General features: G+C 53.2%; 2 protein-coding genes across 3 annotated transcripts in view; one reads left to right on the plus strand and one right to left on the minus strand.

Annotated features, from left to right (window-relative positions):
* Positions 1–187: 187 nt before the first annotated feature.
* Gdf7 (growth differentiation factor 7) lies at positions 188–11,280 on the minus strand. Its single transcript, XM_021652793.2, has 2 exons — positions 10,908–11,280; positions 188–8,362 (listed from the first exon to the last, which is right to left on the minus strand). The coding sequence occupies exons 1-2, from the start codon at positions 11,278–11,280 to the stop codon at positions 7,392–7,394; spliced, it is 1,344 nt and encodes a 447-aa protein (XP_021508468.1). The 3' UTR covers positions 188–7,391.
* Positions 11,281–20,886: 9,606 nt separating this feature from the next.
* Positions 20,887–25,833, plus strand: part of Hs1bp3 (HCLS1 binding protein 3) — a 29,209-nt gene continuing 24,262 nt past the window's right edge. Inside the window, exons 1-3 of one of the 2 annotated variants that reach the window (XM_060365647.1) lie at positions 20,987–21,030; positions 21,684–21,789; positions 24,660–24,825. In XM_060365647.1, coding sequence (XP_060221630.1) covers positions 24,727–24,825 — 99 coding nt within the window. In that variant the 5' untranslated portion in view covers positions 20,987–21,030; positions 21,684–21,789; positions 24,660–24,726. Of the gene's footprint in view, positions 21,031–21,683; positions 21,790–24,659; positions 24,826–25,833 lie in introns of both variants that reach the window. The other variant, XM_021652795.2, reaches the window with a different exon arrangement.

Consider the following 25,833-nt stretch of genomic DNA (forward strand, 5'->3'; position numbering starts at 1 on the left):
GTCATGTTGAGACCCTGTTGCTTCAGGAGACCATGGTCAGCACTGGCAGGGCCAGGCCTACCATGTGGCTACCTATTTTTATTCTGATAATTCCATTCTCCAAAGGAGGGCAGAACTAGACTAACATGGAGAGGCTTAATCGACAGAGGTCCAGATCTCCATCTGCAAAAACACCAGTCAGGAGCAGTTTTATGAATAAAATATTTAATCGACGTAATCTGTACAAAATTAATATTAAAGTGGTGAATGATGAGCATACAGAGCTGTTTAACAAATATATACTGCTATGTAAAGGCTGAGAAAAATAGTTTGCTGTTTTACAGGTCATTTACATTTCAATATGTACAACCTACTTAAATCTGAGAATACATATACACATGGATTCGTGCCTGCCCTCCAAGGGTTCTCCGCTAGCTGGTCTGGTCACAGCAGCATTGCACAATGTTATCAAGGACTGCCCAAGTGACCAGGTTGGGCAGCAGACAGATCCCCAACTGCAGCCTGCAAGCCCCAGACCTCTGCTCTGGTCAAATCTGAGCTGGAAGATCGCCAACAAGGAGATTTTGGTTTTAAAAACCTCTCCTGCCCAGCACCCGCCACTGCCTTCTTAGAAAACCCGAAAGGAGGAACAGTAGGTGTCATTGCAAAATGAAAGCGACTTCCCCTGAAACTAATTAATTCTGCCTTTAGCTGCTAAGGGAACAGCGTGGAATTGAGCCTTGGTGGCATTATCATTGCTTCGAGTTCTGCCATTTCCTTAAAATAACAGTATTGGAATCAGATTAAGTTTACTTTTTAAGCTGTGGGCCTCTCACTGTGTGCTGAATTCTGCTGCCCACCCAGGACCTACTTACACAGCCGTGCCCTAAGCAGGTTCAGGAGTCAGCAACAACCTTCACCGGGAGAGGACTAGAAGGATCTGCTTCTTAATTTATACATAAAACAGAACAATCCCAAACTTTTCAGAGCTGCTTATGTCACCCACTAAAAGGGCAAGTCACAGACAGCATGTAAAGCCTTATTTTGTTTTGTTTTGAGTACACAAACTATTCATTTAGAGTGGGGGAAAAAACCAACTTCCAGCTAAAAGACCTAGTTAGGACTCTTTATCAAAGAACCAAAAACATAAAAGCTGTCCTACCATATAAAGTGAAATGCAAAATTACACTAAGGGTACTCAGGGTTAGTCTGTGATTTATCTGAGTGAAGATGCCAGAGAAACTTTTCTCTGGAGAGCCTCTGTTCCCAGCTTGGAACATTAGCCTGTTTCCCGGCCAGGAAGCATGTTGCATGCTGGATCTAACCAAACTGGATCATCAATTCAGTGTTTTGTTTTGTTTCAATACAGGATTTCTCTGTGTGAAGCCTTGGCTGTCCTGGACTCGCTTTGTAGACCAGGATGGCCCTGAACTCACCAGGATCCACCTGCCTCTGCCTCCCTGAGTGCTGGGATTACAGGCGTGTGCCACTGCGCCCGGCTTTGGATCCGAATTTCTAAACAGAATGCAGATTGTTTGGCTGTGTATGACTCTGACAGGCTGGCTCCAGAAGTGGGGCCCATTCCTCAAGCCATCCCACAATCCTCAAAGCAGATTCCTGCTGCACCCTGGAAGGAGTCAAGACCTCACTCCTGCCTCAGGGCAAGGTCCCCCAGAACATCTTGTCTTGCAGGCTTGACCCACTGAGAACCCAGACAAAGGATGCTTATAGCTCACAGGGGTTATCTGAAAGGAGCCAGGCTTGTCAGGAGTGTCTGGAAGTACTGAGTGTCAAAGCAGGGACAGGTCATATGCAATTGCTGTGAACAAGTAGCCTGAGGCATAGAGCCACACGCTGGCTCTCCAGGGAGTTAAGACTGTGTGCTCTGGATGGATCCGTTCACATTTGCTTCTAATTCAGCAGGACTCCTGCAATGACTTTCCCAGAACTCTTGTTTTGCTCCACCATGTGCACATAACCTGAAGGGCCAGACTTAGTTCTAGATGCTGACCTCCAAGAGTTTGGGGGTCCCAGATGCAGAACATGGCAGCTCACCCCATCTCTAGACATTGGAACTGGGTGTGGTGGATTCCCAAAAGACGATTGCATGCCCGCCTCCTGCCTGGCCACATCTCCAGCCACCACCATTCAAACGATAGCAAAATAGCAAAAGCATCTGGCCTCATCCTGGAGGCCTGTAGAACAGGGCCTGCGGTGGCTGTGTTTGCCCCTCAGCCTTTTCTGGTTTCCTTAGACAGTTTATTCCAGCATCCACTGAAAGGGACAAGTTTCTGGGCTGCACATTCTCTCTTGCAGCTCCCTCTGAAAGCAGAGTTTCTAGTCTAGAAGGAAGTTTGCCTGATGAGCAAAATGTGCTTTTTACACCAAACACAGAAATGAGTCGCAGGAAGTTTCTTCAGTTGCCACAGCCTTCTTGCCATCGAAAGGGATGCATGTGAGAGAAACCAGCCCTGTGTTTGCCTCCCAGGTGCTGGGGCAGGCCTGCAAACTCAACACTGAGCCGGAGGGATGAACCATTACCTACAGCCAGGCCTGCTGCTATGAGGGTGCATTGAATGAGCAACATTAGCAAGAGAGCCTTAAAATTCAGGCTGGTTTTTCAGTGACCTCACACCCTTCCCTGCACACGCTGACTTCCACTTTGCTGTAGTGGCTGCCGAGGCTGCCAGGAAGCACCATCCCCAGTTGTGTCTGCCGAAAGGTCTAGAGTCAAGTTGTGAGCTGTCTACAAGCACAGCATGGGTGGGGCTCAGTTAAGATGGATGTGTGTATGTCAGAAGCTCAGCAACCCCAGTCCCTGAATAATTCTCGGAGCTCACAGCCCTGGGTTGCACCTACAAACTCCAAAGAGCAACTGCCAGTCTCACAGAAACCTGGGATGTGGTCCTCTTAAGAACAGGGTTCCCTCACCACTGCCCCACTCAGGGTGCCCCTTTGTGCCATTCTCAGCTCTGGCACAAAAGAAGGAAAAAAGCAACTTGACTTCAGCCTAAAGCTACATGGGGAAAAAAAAACAAAAAACAAAAACAGAGCTAGGCGGTGGTCTAAATAAACCTCTTTTAGACTTCTCTCTTCTAGTAATCTAATGCTTAACTCTGTCACCATTCCTGGGTTGTATAAAAGAAAACAAGAAGGTCAACTGGTCCCTGCCACCAGATCACTCTGCTGGTAAACTTCAGCCAGACCTTAGAACCATGGCATAGAGAGGAAATCCTGGGATGGCAGCCTAGCTGCAGCCAGGCTCTCTTACTTCACCTGGAGCCTCCAGGCTGCCACCAGAGCACAACTTTCACTTTCCTCTGTTGTCACCAGAGAGGACTCACAACAGTTAGGGGCTTTTTCCAACACTTAGTCAACAGACAGGCTCAGCCTGGATGTGGCTGAATATGAACACAAAGACATCTTGAGTCAGGATAGCCACACTCTCCAACCAGAGGGCACAGGATAACTTCTAGCTAGTAGGGAACCAGACTCCAGATCCTGGCCTCTCCTGTGCCTGCCTCACCTAGGTAGAAACTTAAGCAACATTCATGAAGCTTCATTTAGATAAGATGATATACACACAAGCCCACCCCTACTCACTCATTGGAAGAACCACAGAACTTTGGTGATGTGGCTGTGTCTAGGATCAGTCACTTTGCCTTGGAATATCTGGAAAGTTTTCTAGGAAGAACCTTGGAAACTTGAGACTGGAGCAATTGTCATTTAATGCTCAAGATCTAGATAGGGCGATGACTGCCCATAACTGACTTGCCTCAGGTGTCTCAAGAGATGCCCTGATACCTGAGTGGCCTACAAGGTGCCACTATAAAGAGAGCTGACTCCTTAGTGCACAGACGCCCTTATTCTAAGACTGCTCAGACACATCCACTGCCCACCCTATGAGATCTAGTGATGTCTCACCCACTCCCCAAATTTTATAACTATGTGGCTGTCTCCTCCACATCCTCTCTTCCCTTCTTATCCCAGACACTTCTGAAAGGGAACTAGAAGCCCATTGCTCCCTGACAGAAAGCTGCTTTCAGACCCTCTGTCCTCCCAACCCACCTGCTGAGGACCCTGACGCTGAGTCCATTGAGAAGTGCTCTGCTTCACACACACACACACACACACACACACACACAGAGAGAGAGAGAGAGAGAGAGAGAGAGAGAGAGAGAGAGAGAGAGAGAGACATTCTCTGGAGAACCATCAAGGCCCATGACAGTGTGTTCTCTACTTTTCACTACCTTTTCAGGACAGACTTGAACAAGGGAGGAGCTATCCTCTTTGTGGCACAAGATGCTCTCCTGGAAAGAATGTACCTTGAGAAGGATTGCAGTCTACATCCCCATTTGTGTTGCCCATGACTGGGAGTCACTGGTGGGTGAAGACCTGTGGAACTGGCTGTCTCCTGATCCATCCAGAGTGTGCCCCAGGCTCCCTTCAGGACTCACACCCAATTTCTGCACAGGACAGAGAGACCCCCCTGGCCTTTGGCAGCAGAACCACAAAATGCACAAGTTTATTACCCCTGTGCCACTTGAGTATAAATGTGCCAGGAAAGTAGGCAAAGCCCAAGCATAAACACTACAGCCCAGCCCAGCTCCAACAGTTTTCCTCACAATAAGATTAAGAAGCCGACCACCCTCTCTGCAAGGCCCAAGCCCAGCTGCTTGGTAACCCCAAATCCCACGAGGCCAGAGTCTAGGAATCCTGAAAATGCCTTCCTGCCAATGGAGGGGTTTACCTTAATCCATAAATTACGGCTTCAAGCAGCAGAGCAGACCAGCTCAGTATCTGGCAGACCCAGCTGGCCTGCCCCTGCTTCCTGAGCAGGGACTTCAGACTTCACTCACTTGAAGCAGTGGTTCAGATTATCTCAAGTAGTAGTGCACTGTTTCCCCAACAACGTGGAGAATTCTGTTTACTTCAGCAGGGAGACTTTGGTGATCTCAGGCTGGCGGGGGGGTGGGGGGGTAGATATCCTGCCAGACATGGTCAGTGTTGGCTACAGCGGCCAGCCAGGGATTTCAGGGAGCAGCTGAATTTGTCCTGGTCACCCAGCCCTCCTAGATCCTAGATCCTAGATGACAGGCAGAAGAGTGTTCCCAACTGTGCAGACAGCAGCCTTTCTCCGCCTCTTGGCAAAGCTAGTTTAACCACATCCCATCTGCCCCACATGCGGTGGCCCTTTTGTGGTCATAAAACATCCTCTAGAAAATGGCCATAGGAAGCAGAATCAGAGGAAGGGCACGGCTGCTAGGGATGCTTCTAACTGTTGGTAGAGAGTCAAGGGAAACCTGGAAGTTGTTCTGTTCACCCAGGAAATTAAGAATGCCCGGGGGAGGGGGGGCTCAGAAGCAGTGGACGGTGGGGACAGCGCCTTTTTGCAGCGCAGCCTCAACACAGGAAAACACCCACTTTCAAACATCACCTGCAACACATCTTGTTCGAAAGAGGTCATCCACTTAAAAGGGGAGAGGGGGCAATGGACATTTCTCTACTGTACAACGCCCAGGCTAAATCAAGTTATTTTTACCCAAGAGTTGTTTGGCCTAGTCACACACACACACACACACACACACACACACACAAAACAAAGTTTGCTTCCATACAAAAGTCATAAACATCTAAATTTTTCTCAAAAAATAATTATAGTCAACTGTAATTTTCATTAACTTTTTTAAACTTTCTAATATAACTTTTAGCTTTTTGTTCTCCATTGTGATGTCAGGGCAGCCACTATTAAATCATCTAAAACAGAAGAGGGGTTTTCCCTAACAGAATCCAAAAATCTGGATGGACATCTCTGCCCAGGCACCAAAAAAAAAAAAGAAAGAAAGAAAGAAAGAAAGAAAGAAAGAAAGAAAGAAAGAAAGAAAGAAATTGTTGCATTTTCTGGTTCCAGCTATTCCCAGCCTAAGTTCACATTCTGAAAGGAGAGAACTCTTCATTTTAAGAATAAATTATTCATGGATTCTACCACCCTCCCCGCCCGCCTTGGGGAAATGAAAAGGACCCAGGTGGGGCTCTTAAATAAATTAGGTGGATCTACATGTTTTGTCTTTCCTGACTCTTGGGAGCGTGGTGTATCCACTAAGACCTAAAATCCCTGTAAAGTGCCCTGGACCTTGGCATTCAACACAAGGGCAGAACTGATACCTCTCCCAGAGCCTAAAGGAGAAACCCCAGCATAACGCTAAAGCAGCCAGCGAAGCCTTCCAACAGGTGCGGCCCCGCTTGCTTCCCTTTCCGCAGCCGTTGACAAGAGGCCCCAAAGGATGAACAAGCAGCAAGAAGTCCAAGCAAGCACCTCTGCAGAGGAAGAATTCTGGAGATAGGCTTGCACCCTGCTCATCCCACACTCATCGCAGGGCAAGGACCGACTTCCTCCTGCACTGCAGGTCCAGGCTGCGCGTTTAGGTCTGACAAAAGCATTTGTGTGTGGCTTCACCTCCCCTCATACTGCCAAAAAGAAGTGTAGCAACGAACATGAGCCACCAAGGATTTGATAGCAAAGCATAAACACACATTGCTTTTTGGGGGGCCTTCTGCCTACCTGGCAGATGGGCTTGGATCCTCCCCTGTAGCCGGCCCCAGGACACTCAATCCAGCCTCTTGAGAAACCCTCTTGGCACACATCTAGGAAAATCCACCGCAGCCCCACTTACGGCCATGGCTCCAACTTCCTCCTGCTACCGCTTCCTAGATGCTTCTAAACCTGGCAGATCCTATCCTAGTCCTCGCTCCTTTCCTCCAGTTCACACCCACCCCCAAGAAAAGAATGTTCTTTCTACCTTCCAGATCTTCCCTAATTGGAATTGATTTGTTTTAAGTCGCCATTGACATTTACAGCACAACCCTTTTATATATATATGTATATATAAAGCTCTCGTTTCTTCAAAACTGAGGCAGTACTCCATCAGACTCGTTTAGGGGGATGGGTGCTTGCTCCCGCCCTCCAGTGCACACCTCCAGAGAATCTGGGTATCACAGCTCTGCGGTGGAACTCAGCGTCCAGTGCCAGGAGCCCAGCCACCCGGCGGGGCCACACCACTTCCAACTGAAGGGAGAACCCAATGCTAACCCACCCGTTTCTACTTGGATTTAGTGTCAACTGCCGCAGCATAAACACAGACACCTCCCCTCTCTTAAAAAGGGACAGCGGGTTTGTCCCGGTGTTGGCAGATAAGCATGGCTATGACACCCAGCCGCTCCCCGAGGTTCTCAGCGGCTGCTCTCCACGGTAAAGGTGCGCGCGCGCGCAGAGGAGTGTGTGACTGTGAGTGTGACCCGCGTGCGCTCCCCTGTGCTGGCGGAGGGGGTGGTCCGCCGTCCCTCGGGGCTGGTGACGGGTGCTCAGGGTCAGTCAGGGTCCTGGGCGGCAGGACCCTCCCCCGGACCGCACGCTACCTGCAGCCGCAGGCCTCCACCACCATGTCCTCGTACTGCTTGTAGACCACGTTGTTGGCGGCGTCGATGTAGAGGATGCTGATGGGGCTGAGCCGCGCGGGCACGCAGCAGGAGGCCGGCGCCGCGTCGGGCGCCATGGAGTTGAGCAGCGTCTGGATGATGGCGTGGTTCGTGGGCTCCAGGTGCGAGCGCAGCGGGAAGTCGCACACGCCCTCGCAGTGGTAGGCCTCGTAGTCTAGGGGCGCGATGATCCAGTCGTCCCAGCCCAGCTCCTTGAAGTCCACGTGCAGGGGCTTGCGGCTGCAGCGGCTCCGGCCTCGGCGCCCGTGGCCCCGGCCCGCGGCCCCGCCGCCGCCGCCGCCGCCGCCGCCCTGCGCTCCCCGCGTCCCCGCCAGCGCGGTCCGCCGCCGCCGGCGTCCGCCGGGCCTTGCTCTTCGAGAGCCCGTTCCCGGGCCAGGATCGGGGGGCGGCTCGGCGGCGGCGGCCGTCCGGGCCCGGATCTCCCGGAACAGGCTCTCCTTCCTCAGCGTGCGGGAGGAGACGAGCAGCAGCGCGCGCTCCTCCGCGGCCGCCCCGCCGCCTCCCCCCGGCCAGCCGAAGCCCAGCCGTCGCAGGGCCAGCGGGCTGCCCCCGGGGCCGGCCACCGCGCGCAGCGCCAGGCAGACCCTGCGCGAGGCGCGTGGCCCGCGCCGGTGGCTCCGCACCGCGTCCGTCACGTCGAAGGCCTCCCAGCGCGCCCCGTCCAGCGGCTCGGCGGCCCGCGACTGCAGCAGGTGGGCCGCGCCCGCCGCGTCCGGGCAGGTGGACAGCAGCAGCCGCGGGGGGAGGGGGTCTGCGCTGGCCCCGTCTGGCTCTGGGGACCCCCGGCGCAGCACACGCAGCTCGGCGTTCACCACCTCGTCCACGTCGGGGAGGCTGGACACGTCGAAGAGGAAGCTCTGGGCCGGCTCGGCCGCCGCCGATTCGTCTACGGGGAAGGACAGAAACAGAGAGGGCAGTGAGAGTGAGGCCGGTTCGGGCTGCCGCGGCGGGCGTCGTGGCTTGGTTTGGCCCGGCTGTCCTTGATACAGGAAGCGACCCCGACAGAACCGTGGGAGCCCCTCATCTGGGCTCCTGCAGGAATGCTGACACTCTGACCCCGGGCAAAGCGATTCCCTCTTGTCGCCTACCCCTGAAGCTTCGGATCCTGCACCCTGGCGACAGCCGCGCATACACACACCTAACAGCTGAGCTGCGGGCCCCAGGCTCCACCGCAACTCGGGACCAAGCCGTAAGGTCTGTCAGTTCTGCTGCCAGCGTCTTGCACTTGCCGAACCGTTAGGTCCTACTTCAGGGTAAGGGTGGCCTGAAGGACCGGTGGGCACTTTCCCCATGGAAGGCAATTGCCACTTAACTGCTGGGCTGAGCGCCCCAGGAAGCGGCAAACCTCCTCGGCGGTGCGAAAACAAACAATCCTCATTCCCTAAAAACACTTGCCCCTTTGGTGCCTTCCCTTCTGCCTCGACACCGGCACAGAGCACGGTTTTCCGTGCAAATGGGACCCTGAGAACAGTCCACAAACGAACCCAGAAGCACCACGACAGAGACCCCCCTCCCCTCCAGGCCCCCTTGCCGGTTCGGCCGAACTGAAACGAAAGCCCAGGTTAGCTAGCGGCGGTGAGGTTTCAACCCCGATCTCGGCTCCTCCTGGTGCTCCGGCAGCCACTGCGGGGAATGGAAAAGTTAGTGCGACGCAGAGAACCTTCACGGGAAGATTACAGGCGACGGACGACGGCTGCTGCAGGGAGAGCCTGCTTACTCTTTTGCTCTGGTGTGATTTATTTCGGGCTTGGGGTTTATTTCTGGTCATGGGCCCTTTTTCTTTTGGGTGGACTCAGGAAAAAAAAATTAAATTCCACCGAAGAGCAGATAAGGCATTGCTTTGAAGGGGGTCATATGGTTTCGCTTTGCCCCATCGGAGAGAGACCATGCGAACTCCCCCCACCTTCGGGGGTTTGTTCGCCAAGCGCGGACTCCGGTCAGGCCTCAGGCCCTGCGTGTAGGGTGCGTGTGCGGTGCGTGTGCGGCCTCAAGCAGCCCTGTTCTACACTGAAGTCGGTGGTAGCAAGCTAGACAGGGGTACTGGGCTGCATTCCCAGCCCCTGCCTTCCCCTAAAGAGCCTTCTCCGCAGCTCTGCCTCGCCCCGCTTCCTCAGCTCTGCTGCTTCCCTGGGGAGGGAGGGAGGAGAGGTGGCGGATCTCTGGGTCTTGGAAGGATTTAGCTGGTTTTAGAACCGCGTGCATTCAGCCAGCCCCGACAAAGTCTGATGCTTCTGCTACTTTAGGGCCCTTTCTCATGTTCTCACCTGCAGTGTGGGAGCATCCTAGCCAGGGTCAGGTCTGGAGTCTTCCCTGATTCTGTGTGCTGGGATTGGAGTCTCCTGTAACTATCCCGCCACTCAGTGCAGAGTGCCATGACAGACCCAGAGAAAATGCGTGTTGGTCCTAAGAGCCCCCAGAGGACCCTCTGGGCCTGGGCTTGCAATGTATGGAAACAAAACTGTGCATGCACAGTGTGTGTGTTTCTGAGAGGGGTGGTGCGCGGTGGCCTGGGCCTGCTTTCCCACGCTGGTATCAAAAGCCTGCAGACTGTCAGCGGCTGCCCCAGCCCAACTGTCCGGTCCTATCTGCCTTCCTTTCCCTCCTGATTTCCAAGCTAGATCTTTGGCTGGGCAGAATTAAGGCCAGAATTACTTGCATTTCCGCCTGAAATTAGTTAAATTTTCCCTATCTGTCTGCTTTAATGACTTCAATGGAGATTAATAAAAGCCAGATGACACACAGCAACTACCCCACGGCCCCACCCACACCCTACCTTTGGAGGGCCCAGCTCAGGGTAAGATGCGATGCCTGAGCTCCAAGCATCGCTTTCCTCCCCACACAGCCGAAGTCCTGGACTCCGGCCGCTGGGGCCTAGCATCCTCGCTCCCCATGCCCGAAGCGGCCTGCTGAGCGGGCCCCTCCTGATACGGGGAGAAGCCGTTTACTTTACTCGGATACCTGCTTCTCTACCTAAACTCCCCGAGCTTCAGTTTGTGCCATACCCCTTCTTGTCCCCCGCTGGAGACAGGGAGCTACCGCCGCTGCTAATCCCTCTTGGCGGGAACTCAAAGGTCCCCACTCTTGTCCTTCTTTCTCCCCCAAGGGCTCCAGGCCCGAAGCCACTCTAGACCCTTCCCCGAAGAAGCGGACCTTGAACTCGGCTCGCCTGCTTGAGGTGGACCTGCCAATGTGCAAATCCAAAGAGCTACCACCCCCGACCCCGTCAGCCCTTGGAGTTCAAGCCTTGACTGGCGCCACAGTCCAGGCTTAGGGGTTCGGGTACATTGACTTCGAAGTTTCTCTGCAACACCTGAGGATACAGTTCGTGGGGCCGTGGCTCAGAACCGAATGGAGCCGAAGCCTGCCTCCCCCGGCTCGTCTCGGGCCGGGAGCAGACGGGATGGGCTAGCGCGGGAGACAACGTGAAGTACCTTGAGTCGCCTGATCTGTGAAGCCGGTGATGGTGTCGGCGCGGCCGTGCCCCGGGGCTGCCGCGGCGGGAGCCCGCCCAGCCAGGCTCCGGTACAGCGACAGCATGAAGCGGTGCGGCACCACCGAGCCGTTCCTGAAACCAGAGCCCGCAGCGCGGCGCGCGGCGCGGGGCCCGGGAACCGCGTCGGCCTGAAGCGCCGAGGGGCCCGGAGCTGGGGCGAGGGTCCGCCCGCGGCCGCCGCCGCCGCCCCCGGGGCTCCAGGCTGGTCCTGCCCCCGCCGCTCGGAGCACCGCGGCAGCTTCCAGCCCGTCGCGGGGACGGCAAGCGCTCAGCAGCCAGAGACACAGCGCGGCGGCCGCGCTCAGGTCCATGGGCTCCGCAGGCCGGCCGGCCGCGCGACGCGGGCTCCGTGGCTTCGGGAAGTCCCCCGACGCCTTTTGAACATAGTGTTTAATAATGGGGGAAGTGTGCGCAGCAAGCCGCTGCCCCCCTCCTCTCCCACCCCACCCCCGCCCAGCGCTCGGAGCAGCGCCCCCTGCTGAACGCTTGACCCGCGGCGCTGAGCCCCCCAACTCAGGCCTAGGCAGCAACTCATGGCAGGAGCAGCCTCCCCTCGCTGCGGCGCCGTGTCCCAGTCCTTGCCAAGTGAGGGCCATCCGCCCCGAGGCTCCCGCCACAACGACGTGCCCCGCCTCCCCTCCCTAAGGCGATGCGGACCCCCCCCCTCCCCGCCCCAAGAACTGAGCGCTCTCCTTGGCTGGAGGATGGGGCGTCGCGCTTACCCGCCCAGTGTCCTCCCCACTCCTCTACAGAGAACACCGCCCTCCCCGCTATTTTGCGAGGGCTAGGGATGCCAGACCCGGGCCAAGGCAAGACAGGGCCCCTCCCACCCAGCTTCCTCGCCACGCGCCCTCTTAGTGGATGCTCACGAGGAAGCTACAGAGAGCAGCTAGAGGGGAAAGTTTAAGGTGCACATTTGCATGGTACCCTCTCTGGGCCGCAGCCTTCTGAGGATCGCAGTGGGATGGACACCAGAGCAAGGGAGAGGATCTCTGACGAAGGAAGAGAGTGGCTGGAGCGACAGGGCGGAAAGGGACAGACTGTCGGAAAGGAAAAGATTTGGGCTGGGCGGGCATCTTGCGTGGAAGCAGGAGCCAAACTCTTAAAGAGCTCAATGAATTAGGAAGGCAGCTGGGCGGGGATTAGCCTTCTCCCATGCAAAGTATGTCTCAGGATTCGAATGTCCAACAAAAGTGGTGACCTGGTGACCTTCTGTCTGCCGTCTGGGGGGCGGCCACATTTCTTCAAGGTTGGGAGGGCAAAAGGCAACAGGGCTACGGTACCGGTATGTTCGCAGCCTGTGCGGCCACAAGCCCAGAAGGTGGGCAGCAGGGGTAACGCGCTGATGCCAGCGTGATTACAGCACCGCAGGAACAGAAAGGGCTTCCACCTCCGACCTGTGCCTGGAGGACACCTGAGCATGCGGACACTGGGGCTCTTATCTGGCTAGCACTGGTTCTAACGAGTGGACTGAGCTGAAAAGGGAGGTCGCCAGCGTGTGTCAAATTAATTCAGACAAACGCTGGAGCAAGAATGTCCAGAAAATAGACAACCAACTGTCAGGCAATTTTGAAAGCCTGGACCCCTACCCCTTTATTTTAAAACTGTATTGGATATCAAATTCAAAAATCGAAGCCGGGCCTGTGAGTCTACAGGTCAAAGGGGTGCTGTCTAAGCCTCTTCCAGAGCAGCTATGGCCCAGGCTCCTGTGAGGATGGAGCAGGACACACACACACACACACACACACACACACACACACAGCTGATTCTTCCCAAGCAGTGCCTCCTCTATCCAGGCCACTCTGGAGGCAGGGCCAGGGCTCAGTCTGGGGATGACTAGGCACAGGAAGAGAAGCCCTGGAGAGTTAGAATTAGAGGAGTTGAAAGACCTGAGGTTAGCTTAGCCTAGAGCAGGCGTATGTGCACCTGTGCCATGCTCTGTGCTGCCTGCCCACTCAGGGCCTTCCTGCTGTTGCCCGGATGGTGGGCAGCTGGGATGACGACCTACCTTTGGTGCCCAAGTTGGGGGTCAGATGGCAAAGCCATAATTATGGGTTCCCTTCTTTGGATGTCCAGAGGGAAATAACTCAGCTAGGACAGGTCCTTCCTAGTGTGATTTCCTGCTCACCTATTCACCCCAGCCAGGAGTCTGTTTGCTCTGAGGGACACTGGGTCCTGGTACCTCACTGGCCTTCTGTCTACAGTAGCCACTCGCACCCATACTTTGTTAGTTACACAAGTCAATTCTATGTTTAGGAAACACTGAGAGCCCTGAGCTGTGATTGTCCTGGTTCCAGATCTGGCCTTGCCCACTAACAGTCTTGGCCAGTCCTCTTTACTTGTCTTGGTTTCGGTTTCTCTAACTGTATAAAGGGGAGAGCAGAAGAGATTGGGCTGTCTTGGCATAGTCGGCGATGTTTCTTGACTACATGACCTCCTTGCCACTAGGACACCCTGGAGCTCAGGAGGTTGGGCTAGATTGGTGATCCTTCCTGGAGTGGTTTGAGTAAGCCACATAGCTTGTTTGAGACTCAGTGTCCTGGTCTGTGATTCAGTGTGTGGCTAAGATACAGCCTGGAACAGAGGTGGCTCAGTCACTTTGTCTCCCATCCCCAGGACCTTCTGACCGCTAGCAGTGAGCATAGAAGAGAAGTAGGTCTTGTGAACTCACTGGAAAGAGTTGGGGAAGAATGGAAGAGGCTCAGCACAACCTCCTGGCTATATGTAAAGCAGGCTGCTACCTCTTCATTTGTACTTCCTGGTCCAGACCCAGCCATCCATCCATCCATCCATCCATCTCCACCTGTTCCTTCTTATAGCAACTTCTTATTGTGACACACTCTTCTATGCGTTATGAATTCATCAGTACACAAGACAAACTCATGGAGAGTCAGGGTGGGCAGAAGAAACAATGAACAGGAACACACAGATGCCTAAGATACCATCAAGGATGTTCTGAGTACCATGATGGGAGAGGTCTTTTTCATCAACAGGGGCCACACCAAGCAGAGCCCCAAAAGAGGAAGGCATGGGGATGTCAGGGGCCTGCCTGGCTCCTTCCCTCCTCCTTCTGCTTAAGTGATACTAGCTCCATGCCATTTCCTCCTCACAGCTGCTCTACCCTGGGATAGGGATTAGCATATCATTTTCTAGAAAATTGAGTCACAAAGATGTTAACGCTTTGCCCAGGGTCAAGTGGTAAACAACAGAACTTGGAGTATTGAGCTGTCTAGGCTCAGCTTTTGGCTTCCACTATCCTAAGGAGGTGAGACTGTAAGGGGATTTGGTCAGCTAACCCTTCCATTACCCTCTCTGGCTCTCTGAAATCTAAGGCCCAGGTGAGGACTGAGAGAACTTTCCACTGGACCTTCTTTCCTGCTGCTGCTGGGAGCTGAGAGCTCACTGTGCTTGGGGGTCAGCCTGTAGGATCAGCAGCAGCAGAGCTCAGCTGTCCTCCGGGTCTCTGGCTCCCTTACCCAGGGCTTTCAAGGCTTATGAATGAGCACCAATCTGAGGTAAAAATGCAGAAGACAGAAAAAGGAGGTCAGGAAATTGCTCAGCCATTCACCCTTTGCTGTGTATATCCCAAATCCTTCTATTGAGTAGATGGACCTACAATCTCAAACCTAGCCCAGGCATGCTCGGGGATGTTCACCTTGGGTGCAGGGAGCATTTGGCAACTGAGACCCCAACCAGGAGACTTTGGAGCTGTGCTCTGCCACTGACTAAGCACACCATGGAAGGAAATGACAGCCTCTGCTTTGCCCCAGCACTCGCTGGAAAGCTGCTGCAGCATCCCAGTGGCAGAAGGCAGAGTTCAGGGATGGTGGAGAGCAAACAAGACAGGAAGTCTTCACCATTGTTTCCATCTCTGTGATGATCGACCCCCAGCACAGTCAGGAAAGGTGGGTTCCACATTTTCATCCCCAAGTCCTCTCCCTGAGGGTGAGTTCCCTGTCTGTCACCCCTGCAGAAACTATTAGCTAACTGAGCACAAAGTCACAGGACCTTCTCAGTTATTTAGACCGCCTTTCCATGCCAGGCTTCAATAAGAACAAACTGCTGCCCAAGCCTTCTTTGCATATCCCAGGCAGCCTTTTCATAGCAGGATGGAAAGCAGTTCTATACATTGCACCTGTGAGAACTTTCAAAGTGACTGTCAAAGTCAACTTGGCTGTAGAGAGTTTGCTATGATCTGAGATTATGCTACTTTAAAGCCTGGTCTTAGAGCCTCTCACAAGCAGTGTTGAGCTGGCTTCTGGGTACTGGAACTTGAAGAGACCCCAGCTGCCTACAGCTGGCTTGGCCTTGATGGTCCTCCAGCCACACCAGCTATCTAGCCCTCCTATGTGCTTACAAGGGAAGTGGAGATCCCTCAGAAGTGACCTGCTGTGCAGCCCGCACTAGCCATGAGAGAAAGCCAAGTCCCTTGGAGAGAGGCAAAGAGAGGTGACTTGAAGCCGGTCACTTGGCATCACAGCCATCTGAACCCTCAAGACCTCTCTGAGTCTGGCTGACCCTTTGCTATCTACTGCAGCCCAGAGAGTCCTGGCTCTGCTCTGCCCAGGGCACCAGTGGAAGAAGTGAGAAGTGAGATGAAGGTCTCTGTCCTGGCCACTGTCGGGGACTATATGTCCCTGGAGCCACACAGAACTAAAGCACTCAACGTGCCAGAAAGCCAAGAGACCTGAACTCAAGCCACCCCTTTAGTCTCTGGCTGCAAGTTCCGCACCCTTCCTGGCTTTGCCTCCTTCCCTCCACATTGAGAATGACAACCAAATGTCAGCTGAAAGGTGGAGGAACCGTGACACTGGGACCAGGAGTTTGTCCTCTGTCTGGACAAGGGGGATGGGGCGGGGAGGGGGGCTTCCTGGCTGAGGTCTCCCTGATAGAAGATGGAAGGAGAGAAGTGACAGCAACCTCTAAAGGCATCTGCTTGCCCCTTCCTTCTCTCCTGATGACACTAGCTCCTCTACACAGCCCCTAGGAAAGCTTCCAGAAAGACCTAGGACAGCAGAAGTAAGGATTCCGGTAGGTTCTGGCATACCACTAGTGTATGCCCAGGGCCAGGCTCCCTCAAGCTCCAGGAATTTCCCATGCTTAACCTATAACTAGGCTGCCCAGGTTGCCCCCAGCAACAGCTCTGGCATTCACACTGGGGTCCTTAAAGCCCTGGCCCCAGGTCTCTGGGCGTGGCCTGCTCTGTGGCCCAGACCACCCGGTGAGGGAGGGGGAGGAGAGGTAATGGGAGAAGATAGAGGGTAGCTTCTTTCCCAGAGGCCTTCCTCAGGGTACATTTCTGTGCCTCCTATTTGGGGCAAACTGCAGAGGACTGGTGGATCGTGCCATCTGCTGGCCATAGTATGTAACAGCACCTGTCTGGTTAGGCCCAGAATGATCAGTGAAATTAAAGCAAAAACAAAGTAAAAAAAAAAAATCTTGCAGTATCGGGAGGACCTTGCCTTCAAACCACCACTACTACTATGAACTTTCTTTGTAGGCTTGACAGACTTGACCTCTATCCATAATCCCTGCATTCAGGAGGCAAAGCAATTTTTGACTTTGCAGCTAGCCTGGGTTGCATGATAAGACACTGTCTGTCCAAACAAATACCAGCCTATCATTCCCTGCCTCGGGAATAGGTGAGGCCATGCTGGAGGAAGTGTGGCCTTGTTGGAGAAAGTGTGTCACTCGGGGTGAGCTTTGAGGTTTCAGAAACCCATACCTGGCCCAGTCTTTCCCTCTGCCTGTTGCCTGTTGATCAGGATGTAAAGCACTCAGCTGCTGCTCCAGCACTGTGTCTGCTTTCTGCCGTAATGACAATGGATTAATCCTCAAAACTGTAAAGAAGCTTCCCAACTCAGCCCTTCCTTTTAATAGTTGTCTCGGTCATGGGGTCTCTTCACAACAATAGAATAATAACTAACACAGCATCCAAAATTAAAAACCAACAAGGACTTTTGGAATCAAAGATGCCATTGTGCAATGATTTGGAATGTGCATTCCTTGAATTGTGGTCAAAGAAGCCAGGGCTTCGGTTCTAGATACGCAAAGATTAAGGGGATAGTCCTGGTTTGTGTTTGTCAACTTGACACAAACAATAGTCGCCTGGGAAGGGGGCCCTCAAGTGAGGAATTGCCTCCATAAAAAATGGTTGGCAAGCGTGTCTGAGGGACGTTTCCTTGATTAAAGATTGATATGGGAGGGCCCTGACCACTGTGGGCAGTGCTACCCCTGGGTTGTACGAGAAAGCAAGCTGAGCAAACCATAGGAAGCAAGGCTGTAAACAGTGTTCCTCCATGATCTACATCAGTTCCTACCCCCAGGTTCCTGCCTTGAGTTCCTGCCCAGGCTTTCCCTTGATGATGGACTGTGACCTGTACATAAAAACAAATCCTTCCCCCCTCCCCAAGTTGCTTTTAGTCATGACATTTATCATAGCAGCGGAGAAGCTCACCGATGCAGAGACAAAGTCAACTGTGATCTGGGAAGATGGGGCTGGAAGAGCCAGAGCCTGCAGATCAGAAATGGAGACACCAGAAGGTGGGTTTCCCGTCTCAGATGAAACTTTAAGCCTACCAGGACACAATAGTCTGTTGATTCCTACAATAGATCATTTGGATAGGCAAGCTGATTCAGGTCTTGGGACCATGTGGCTAAGACCTCTGGGAAATCTGTCTGCAGAAGGTAACTCCTATGGCTGCTGCAGAGAATGATACAACTACATTTCTCATGATATAAGCCCACATTAATTTCTGGTGAATCAAAGGACTGCAGAAAACATGAACACAATAAACATATGATAGGAACGCATGCGTATTGACAGAGCTTGGATAGGGAATTCTTTCCAAGTACAGTTACATTGATGGAGCCATCAAGGGTCATATTCACAACTGGATTTAATATCTTGAGCCGTGCATGGAAAATATCCTAAACGCAGAGCTTACTTTAATCAGAATGGTCACACTCAGTTACCATTGCCTCACCAATCTTGGGGAACACCCATTCCTTGGTTCCTCTCCCACACCAGTGATGGGCTCTCCAATATGGTACTCCCCAAGGTGCTATTCCCCAAACTCATGCACTCCAACAGCATAGTTCCGGGGATTCTGCTACATCATTAGCAGTCATTTCTACCATTAAATGAGCAGTGAATTTTTTTTTATTGCTTTTTAAATCTCAATCTGCCCTGCCAGGAGCATGAATTCTTTCTACATAACACACCCAATCTAGCACCTCTGCTTTTGAATCCAGCCTCAGGAATAAAGTTCCATCAGATCTCAGGTTCTTCCCTCCTGAACACATTGCCTCCATGTTTGTGTCTCATGCTCACAAAATGGTTGTCTTCATTCCTAACTTGCTCTCCATCTCCAAGGTGGCCTCGTGTCCCCAGGGCCTGCATCCTCATTGAGATCTTCAGTTCCCCTCAAGTGGTCAGTGAATACCACTGGGCAAAACTGAATCTCCTGAGCTGTGCTGATGAGCATTGGCTGGATTTCGAGCAAGATGGTGTTCCCTCCCAGTTCACCACTCAAGAGGTGCGCAGAACCTTGGAGCATCGATTAAGGGTCAGAGATAATGAGCAAGTCCTCAGACAACCCAACCCAACAGAAACGAAGGGGATGCTAGGATGTGGTGGGGCAGAGTTCAGACATCCCCTGAAGACCCCAAGTGTCACGGAGGAGTGGTCCTCCCAGGGTGAGACTGGACGGGGGGAGGGTCTTGTGCAGCAGGGTCTCAGTTACCATTGCCTCAGCCACAGAGGTGATCAGGAAGCATACAATATCAGATTTAGATCCCACATTCCAGACATTGTACACAATTAAGCACTGGAGCCTGTGGAACCCATGGAAGCAGAAAACGGAGTCACAGGCAAGGAAGTGGGTCCCTTTCAAAGGAATCCTGTGGTATTCTTGACAGGCACCAGGTGTGCTGGGCTTCCTGTAGTGCACAGAACAAGCCCCAGTCACCGGGAAGCCCAGTTCATTAGCTCACAAGGTATTGGTGGCAGGCATACCAGCAGCCTGGGACCTCACGGGGAGTCCCTAAGGTCTCCGCTTTCCTAGACTCTCTCAAGAGTCTCTCCTGGACTCTCGTAGGGGAGGGTGTCATCTGGAAAAGAAGTGTCTCCTTCCCACTCAGAACCCCACATCCAAGTGTTAGGTCCCTGGGGCCTAACAATAGATTCAACAGCCTCCACATTCCAGCTTCTGAAACCTCTCTTGTCCAAAACAGACTCATCATTTTACAACTTCAGGGCTCTACCAAATGTGCATTCACAAAAGAGACTACTATCTAGCCACTCACATGAGCCAAACTATAGCAGCATCTTTTCAATACAATAGTTTACCTTTAATTCTTTTTTTTTTTTTTTTGAGGGGACAAGGTCTCATGTACCCCAGCCTGACTGGGCCTCAAACTTGCTGTGTAGTAGATGGCCTTGAACTTCTGGTTTCCTTTCCTTCAGACCTCCTGAGTGCTGAGCCTCTGGCCATGGATTTCCATGGGGCTTGAGCATGAGACTCGGGCCCTCCTGTATGGCAGGCAAGCTGTCTAAGCACAGAGAGCTACAGCCATGCAGCAGCATCTCACCTCCTCTGCTCGTGCAAAGCCCTGATCTTCTGGCAGGGCTCTCACATCTGCCCCCTCCTCTACACCTCAGCCGCCTTCACCACCCCACCCCCCCATTCTGGAGTCCGCTGCGATTCTGTGCATCTTCATAGCTTAGCATTCCAGGATGTTCCTTTGTGCACAGTTCTCTGTCTCCAGGTCAGTGCAAAGTCCTGAGCTCAAAACCTGGAGTGCTTCATGCCCCGACTCCTGCTTGCCTCCTCTGCTCAGGCACTACTGAGTCTTTCCTTGTCTCTAGAGCTTCCACACAATATCGCTCCTATTCTAGTTCTAGGACCAGGCTCCTTTGCAAAGCCCTCTCTGACTCCATTTCTTTCTGCTATGGACAGGGAAAGGACAAAAGGGGATGGGAGGGAAGGGTAAAAAAAAGGAGCTATGGACAGGGAAAGGACAAAAGGGGATGGGAGGGAAGGGTAAAAAAAGGAGAGGGTGGCTTACAATGGGATGGGAAGAGAGGCCGCATTAAAATCTCTGCATTAATGACCGTGGGATGGCTCACTGAGTACTTTCCATGCAAGCCTGATCACTGAAGTTCTATCCCCAGCCCAGAATCTATGGAGGAGGAGAAAAACCAGTTCCTGAAAGTTGTCCTTGATCTCACAAGTGCAATGTTAATTGCACACACCCACACAAATAATAACAACAACAATAATAAAGGAAGGGAGCACAATTTGTCCCTTTGGTACCTACCTCTGATGTGGCCCAGCATCTGTAGCTAGCTGTCACTGGGAAGAGCAAGAAACTCAGGACAGCAGTTTGTACCTATCCCCTGCCCCTGGTTGCAGTCTAAACCACTGGCAGGAGACAGACAATAGCAGGTAACACCGCCTGATTCTCATGGGGTAGGGATGTGATTCTATTCCCAGTGGGTCTATGCAGCCAACAACATACAGAGGAAAACCGCTCAAGCCCTCCTCCTCAGTGCTATCAAAAGCAAGCCAGGCCGCAGCCTCTACCAAGGTTCTGTCTTCCTCCGGAGTGCATGCAGGAAGCCTTAGGGAGAGAGCCAAAAAGAGTCTGTAGGTCTGAGCATCTGGTACTGGGGACCGCTGTGTTCACTGCACAGCCCCCAAACCTGAAGGCTTAGAGCCCCAGAGGGGAAGAACCTTGTTGACTGATTGGCTGCATTAAGTTAAGATTAAGTTAAGTTCCTTCTCAGGGAACGGGGGTTTTTGCAGCTAATGGTTGGAGAGAGGTGCCAGGCTTACAAGGTTGCTATGAAGGGCAGCCGAAGTCCTTCACTCCCCCAGGCCACAGAAGCTGCGACTTGCACGGCCGCTGCCACCAGGGGGCGGGCCAGGGCCGGAGAGGTGGCGCAGCTCCCGAGAGGGGCGGGGCGCGGACGCAGCAACGCCCAAGACGCCGGATCGCGTGACCGTCCTCCCACCCGCAGCCGACATGCAGTCCCCGGCGGTGCTCGTCACCTCCAGGTGAGCCAGACCCCCGACCTGCGTGTCCCAGATTTCCCAGCAGCCTGGTGGTTTATCCCGCGACACCCCACCACCTGCGGTGGGGTGGCGCGCCATCAAGAGTCCCCTTAGAGGATCAAACACTCAACCGAGACTCCAGGAAGGCCCGGGACTGGCGCGATAGCGCTGGCCCCGGCCTGTCCGTACTTGGGGGTCATTTCTTTAGGCCCCCAAAACCTTTCAGCGCTAGCTCTGTGTGTACCAGCCCGATGCTAATCAAGCAAGCCGGCCCTGCAGGGGATACCCACACCAGAGTGACTGGTGCTGCGGGAGGGGAGGGGCCAGTTAGTTCCTGGTGCCAGGGGCTCACACCGCTGCTGTGGACTCCAACCAAGTAGAGCTGAGAGCGCCGCAGTTGTTCCTGAAGAAAGCTCGGAGCTTAAGCAGTAGGGTCATCGGAGAAGCCCAGCTGGAATGGAGCCTGGAAAGGCTGGGAGGGGTGTGGTCTTAACACTTTTCCCGGATTTTTAAGTAACTTCAAAGTGGTGCACTTCAAGGATAGGCTGTGTTCCGCCTTTGTTCCAAGAGAAGCTCTAGCCCGGATTCGAACTGATTGCGTAAATAGATGTATTTCCCCCACACAAGTTCAGTTGTACTCTCGGCTTCCTTTCTAGAAAAATATGATTCTGTTCATAACCCGATGTTGGAAGCTGCTTGCTGTTCTTAGTATGGTGAGGCTGCTGGCCACAACTGCAGTAGAAGAGCTGTCTCTACCGCTCTGTCGAGTTCTTTCCTTTCACTGAGCCTCAGTTTCCCTTTCTGTAGATGGCGGTTCCATATAAGCAGGTTTGAGCACAATAACAGTAAATGCCCCTGTAGGTCACACCAACCACAACCGGGACTGTGAATTTGGTCCTGGTGTCTGGGGGTGGGGGGTAGTGGCTTTCCTCAGTGCTGGCATGCCCATGGTTGGTAGCGGGCATAGCGTGCAGAGGAGGCATGCCATGACCACCATTCTGATAGTCCCAGAAGACCCAGGGAGCTTGTCGCCTTAGCAGCCTCCACTGCAATCCCAGCACCCAGGATCAACTGTTTCCAGCCTCCCTGTGAGGCAACTGCCAGGGTCCATGCATGCATACAGCCAGCAGGTGTTTTCCGGGGGTGGGGGCGGGGGGAACCTCATCTGTGAGCTTCAGATACTGGTCCAGGTTCTAGGATGCAATAATGAGGTTTTGCTGGAAACATGTTGGGCAGTAGGAAAATTCAAGCTGTGTCAAGGACAGCAAATGCTGAGAAGGAAGGTGAAATGATGGGGAGGAGGGGTCAGGTGACAGATGTGAGTTTTTATGATGTTTTTGAGGGGCATCTTTCCGAGAGATGTCAGGTGAACAGGCTCTTAAGACATCCGCCAAGGGAGAGAGAACTATAGAAAGGAAATCTTGAAATGTGTGCTCAGCAGAGAAGACAGAGCCACAGTCCAAAGGCCAGTGTGCCGGAGTAGAGGGAGCATGGTGAGTGTGAGGTGGCCTGGAGAGGAGGCGTGCAGTCGAGATAGGTTATGAGGTTTCAGTCCGAGTGTGATGGAAAGTGTAGATGGGATGGCTGTATGAGTAGGCATACAGAGACCCCATGGCTGCTGTGCCCACGTTCTGCAGGCACTGGCTGGACTCCATGTGTGGTTGTAGCTGAGTGGCCACTGACGGGAGGAAGGGCTAAGGCCTGTGTAGGTTCTCTGTGTGTTCTGGATGTTGAGCTTTGAGGTCTGTAAATGGTGAGGTTGTGGGGGAAGGGAAGAGCACGTCGATCAGCTGCAGGGCTACACTGTCCTGAGCTTACTGCTGGGCTAGGGAACAGGTGGAACAGGAGAATCAGCATTTGTTCAAGTGGGTTCATTTTAAAACATGATTGACGGTCACACGGAGATGCTACGTTGAGTGTGACATGGGATGGCTTGGAGGGAAGAGGCTGGACCACAGGTAGGAATTGGCCCAGGAGGCTATGGAGGACCTTGAGTCTGTATGAGGCCTGTGCAGGGTGGCGTGAGCCAGATCAGCGTGAGCCGGTAGCCACATCACAATTGAGCAGCGTGGTTTAGGAGGTGCCTGAGAGCTAGATCCTGCCAACTACTCACTTTAGTGATTCCAGTCATACGAGAACACACCCAGAACTGCAGGTGTTGTCTGTAGCTGCTTTCCTGTTATGTCTGAAGGCAGAGTTGAACAGTTGCAGCTGAAACAAGATAGCATGCAAGGCTTGAGATATTTGTGGTCTCAGGCTTCTGACTCAGTGTCCCAAGTGTGTCTTCCTTGCAAGATGCTCATGCAGTCCTAGGGACCACATCTTGAGAATTCTATGGCCGGATGAAATAGTGTTCCCAGGCTTACTGCTCTTGCCTAAAGTTAGCGGTCAGGAGTTTCAAAGAGGGACGAGAAAACCTAATTGTGCAAATCCAGGAGGGACGCAGTAGTATTAATTGTACTTGGACTCAGGAGCAAAGAAAGCGACAAACAGGGCTTTTCTAAGCCAGCTCAGCCCTAGGCATGAAGAGAGGGGAGCCAAGCCTGAGATGTAGCGTTTCTTGTACAGAACACTCTGCTGGTAGGATTGGGACTGTGGGGAACAGGGATAGGCTATGAGTTCAGTTCCTGGTGTGGTAACTCTGGGGACACCTCCAGGGAGCACAGCCCGTGGGAGATTCCAGCTGAGGCCTGATGGCCCTTTCCCATCTCCCGCCTTTCAGGGTGAGCAAGCAGCACCCCCCACTCCCACCCCCTCTTGTCTCTTCCCACCACCTGCCGGGAGAGCTGGATGCTTCACCCATACCTTAGTCTCTTGTCTCACTCCCCTCCCCCATCCTTGTGACAGTGGCACACAGTCTTGGCCATTGGTAAAGAAGTGGCCCGGCTTGGTGTAGCTCATCCTGCAGCTTGTATCTGCCCTGGATGCCTTGGGATGCTTTCCCAGAGGCAGTCAGCTCCAGCCTGCGGGGGGATTCGTGCTTGCTGATGGGCCTCACGTGGGATGAGAGTATTGCCCGCGTGTACTGTTACTGGACACACACATTGCGTATGGCATGCTTTTAGTAGGCTGTCCCAGCACGACAACCTTGTTCCCAGGCCTTGTGTGTGTGTGTGTGTGTGTGTGTGTGTGTATGTATGTGTATGTGTGTGTGTTGCTTTAAAAACACTCCATGGGCTCTGGCAAGCATTCGTAGCTCTCTGAGAGCAATAGATTAGCCAGCATGTCCTTGCAGCCCAGAGAGAATGTTCAGACTTTACATAAGCAGGGGTTTCTGTACCCTAGGGTATCCACAGGAGGAAGACACTTTCCCCATGGCCTTGGATGTCATCCTAGTTCCCCAGCTGGGGGAGCTCTATTGGCTGTTCCCTTCCCCTCTCTGGAACTGAGGAAATATGTCTGTCTAGATTCCCTGGAGGGCCTCAGTTCTGCTCTGCCTTCGCAAACTCAGGCGCCTCTTTTAGTCTCCATACCCCCACTTCCAAAAATGTTTAAGGACAGACTGACAAGGACACATAACTGAATGTCCCAGCACCCAGTGCCTGGGTCCCCCTGACCTCCTGCTTACATCTACTCATTGGTGAAGCCTGCTTACTTGAACTTGATTTTGACCTGCTTCCTTCGCTTTCCAGGCAAGTTCAGAATGTCCACACAGGCCTCGACCTGACTGTGCCACAGCACCAGGAGGTACGGGGTAAGATGATGTCCGGTCATGTGGAATACCAGATCCTGGTAGTGACCCGGTTGGCTGTGTTCAAGTCAGCCAAGCACCGGCCCGAAGATGTCGTCCAGTTCTTGGTGAGCAGGGGACCCTAGCCATGATACTCTAAGGGTGCCCAGGCAGGTATGTCTGCCCCTCAGGATGCAGTAGCATCAGAGGGCTGACACATTCCAGGGTCTGGAGCGCTACACTGTATGGAATGATAGGAACACCAAAGTAGATGTGCTTAGAGTCCACGGGAAGGCAGACTTATAAAGAGGCCTAGGTGGAGACAGGAGTCCATGGAAGACTGGAAGTGTGTAGAAGGAACAACCTAATATCCCTTAGAGGAAAGACTCTGGAAACTTCTTGGAAGAGGTGAAGGCAGGACAGCAGTTTAAAGACTAGATGGTGCTGGTGGATGGTGGTGGCGCACACCTTTAATCCCAGCACCAGGAGGCCAAGAATCAAAGACAGGTGGATCTCTGAGTTGGAGGCCAGCCTGATCTGCACAGTGAGTTCAGGACAGCTAGGGCTACACAGAGAAACCCTGACAAAAAAAAAAAAAAAAGATGGTGTTGAGCAACAGGGGAGAAGAGAAGAGTGTTCCTGAAAGAGGACACAGGGGCTGGGAAAAGGCTGGGAATTGGGAGCTGCTGAGCAGTTGAGTATGGTCTTGGGATGACATGGGAGGAGGCAAGGGTAGATGACATGCAGGACACAAGTTGTTCCTGGACTTATGTTGCAGCCAGGTACCGTTAAGCAGGGAAGTGACTGTCCCGTCTGCCTTTAACCGCAGAGTCTAGTGGCAGCAAAGCATCAGCACCAGGAGACAGGGAGCCTGGTTCTGAGGGCAACCCAGTAGGCCATCAAGATGGGAACCAGCAGAAACAGTAGGTAGGGCATTGGCCACCTTCAGCAATGCTGGCAAGGAGCAGGTTAGAAACTATGGTGAGCATGCAGTATCCACCCACTGGGTGGCCACAGGAAACCCAGCATATGAGTGGACCAGGCCTGAGTCTTGGGTATTTAGATATCAGCCTGGAGATTGTGTTAAGAGCTGGATGTGGATGAAGCTCCCCAGAGAGTAGAGGTGGAGAGCAGGG

This window comes from Meriones unguiculatus, chromosome 1 (assembly GCF_030254825.1).
Source record: "Meriones unguiculatus strain TT.TT164.6M chromosome 1, Bangor_MerUng_6.1, whole genome shotgun sequence".
In the NCBI taxonomy this organism is placed as follows: domain Eukaryota; kingdom Metazoa; phylum Chordata; class Mammalia; order Rodentia; family Muridae; genus Meriones; species Meriones unguiculatus.

What these genes read in the sequence shown, in the direction of transcription:
- Gdf7 (XM_021652793.2), bottom strand. Translation starts at nt 11,280, where the DNA reads ATGGACCTGAGCGCGGCCGCCGCGCTGTGTCTCTGGCTGCTGAGCGCT. An exon ending in CACAGATCAGGCGACTCAAG is followed by an intron (nt 8,363 to 10,907) that starts GTACTTCACGTT and finishes CCTTCCCCGTAG; the next exon opens with ACGAATCGGCGGCGGCCGAG.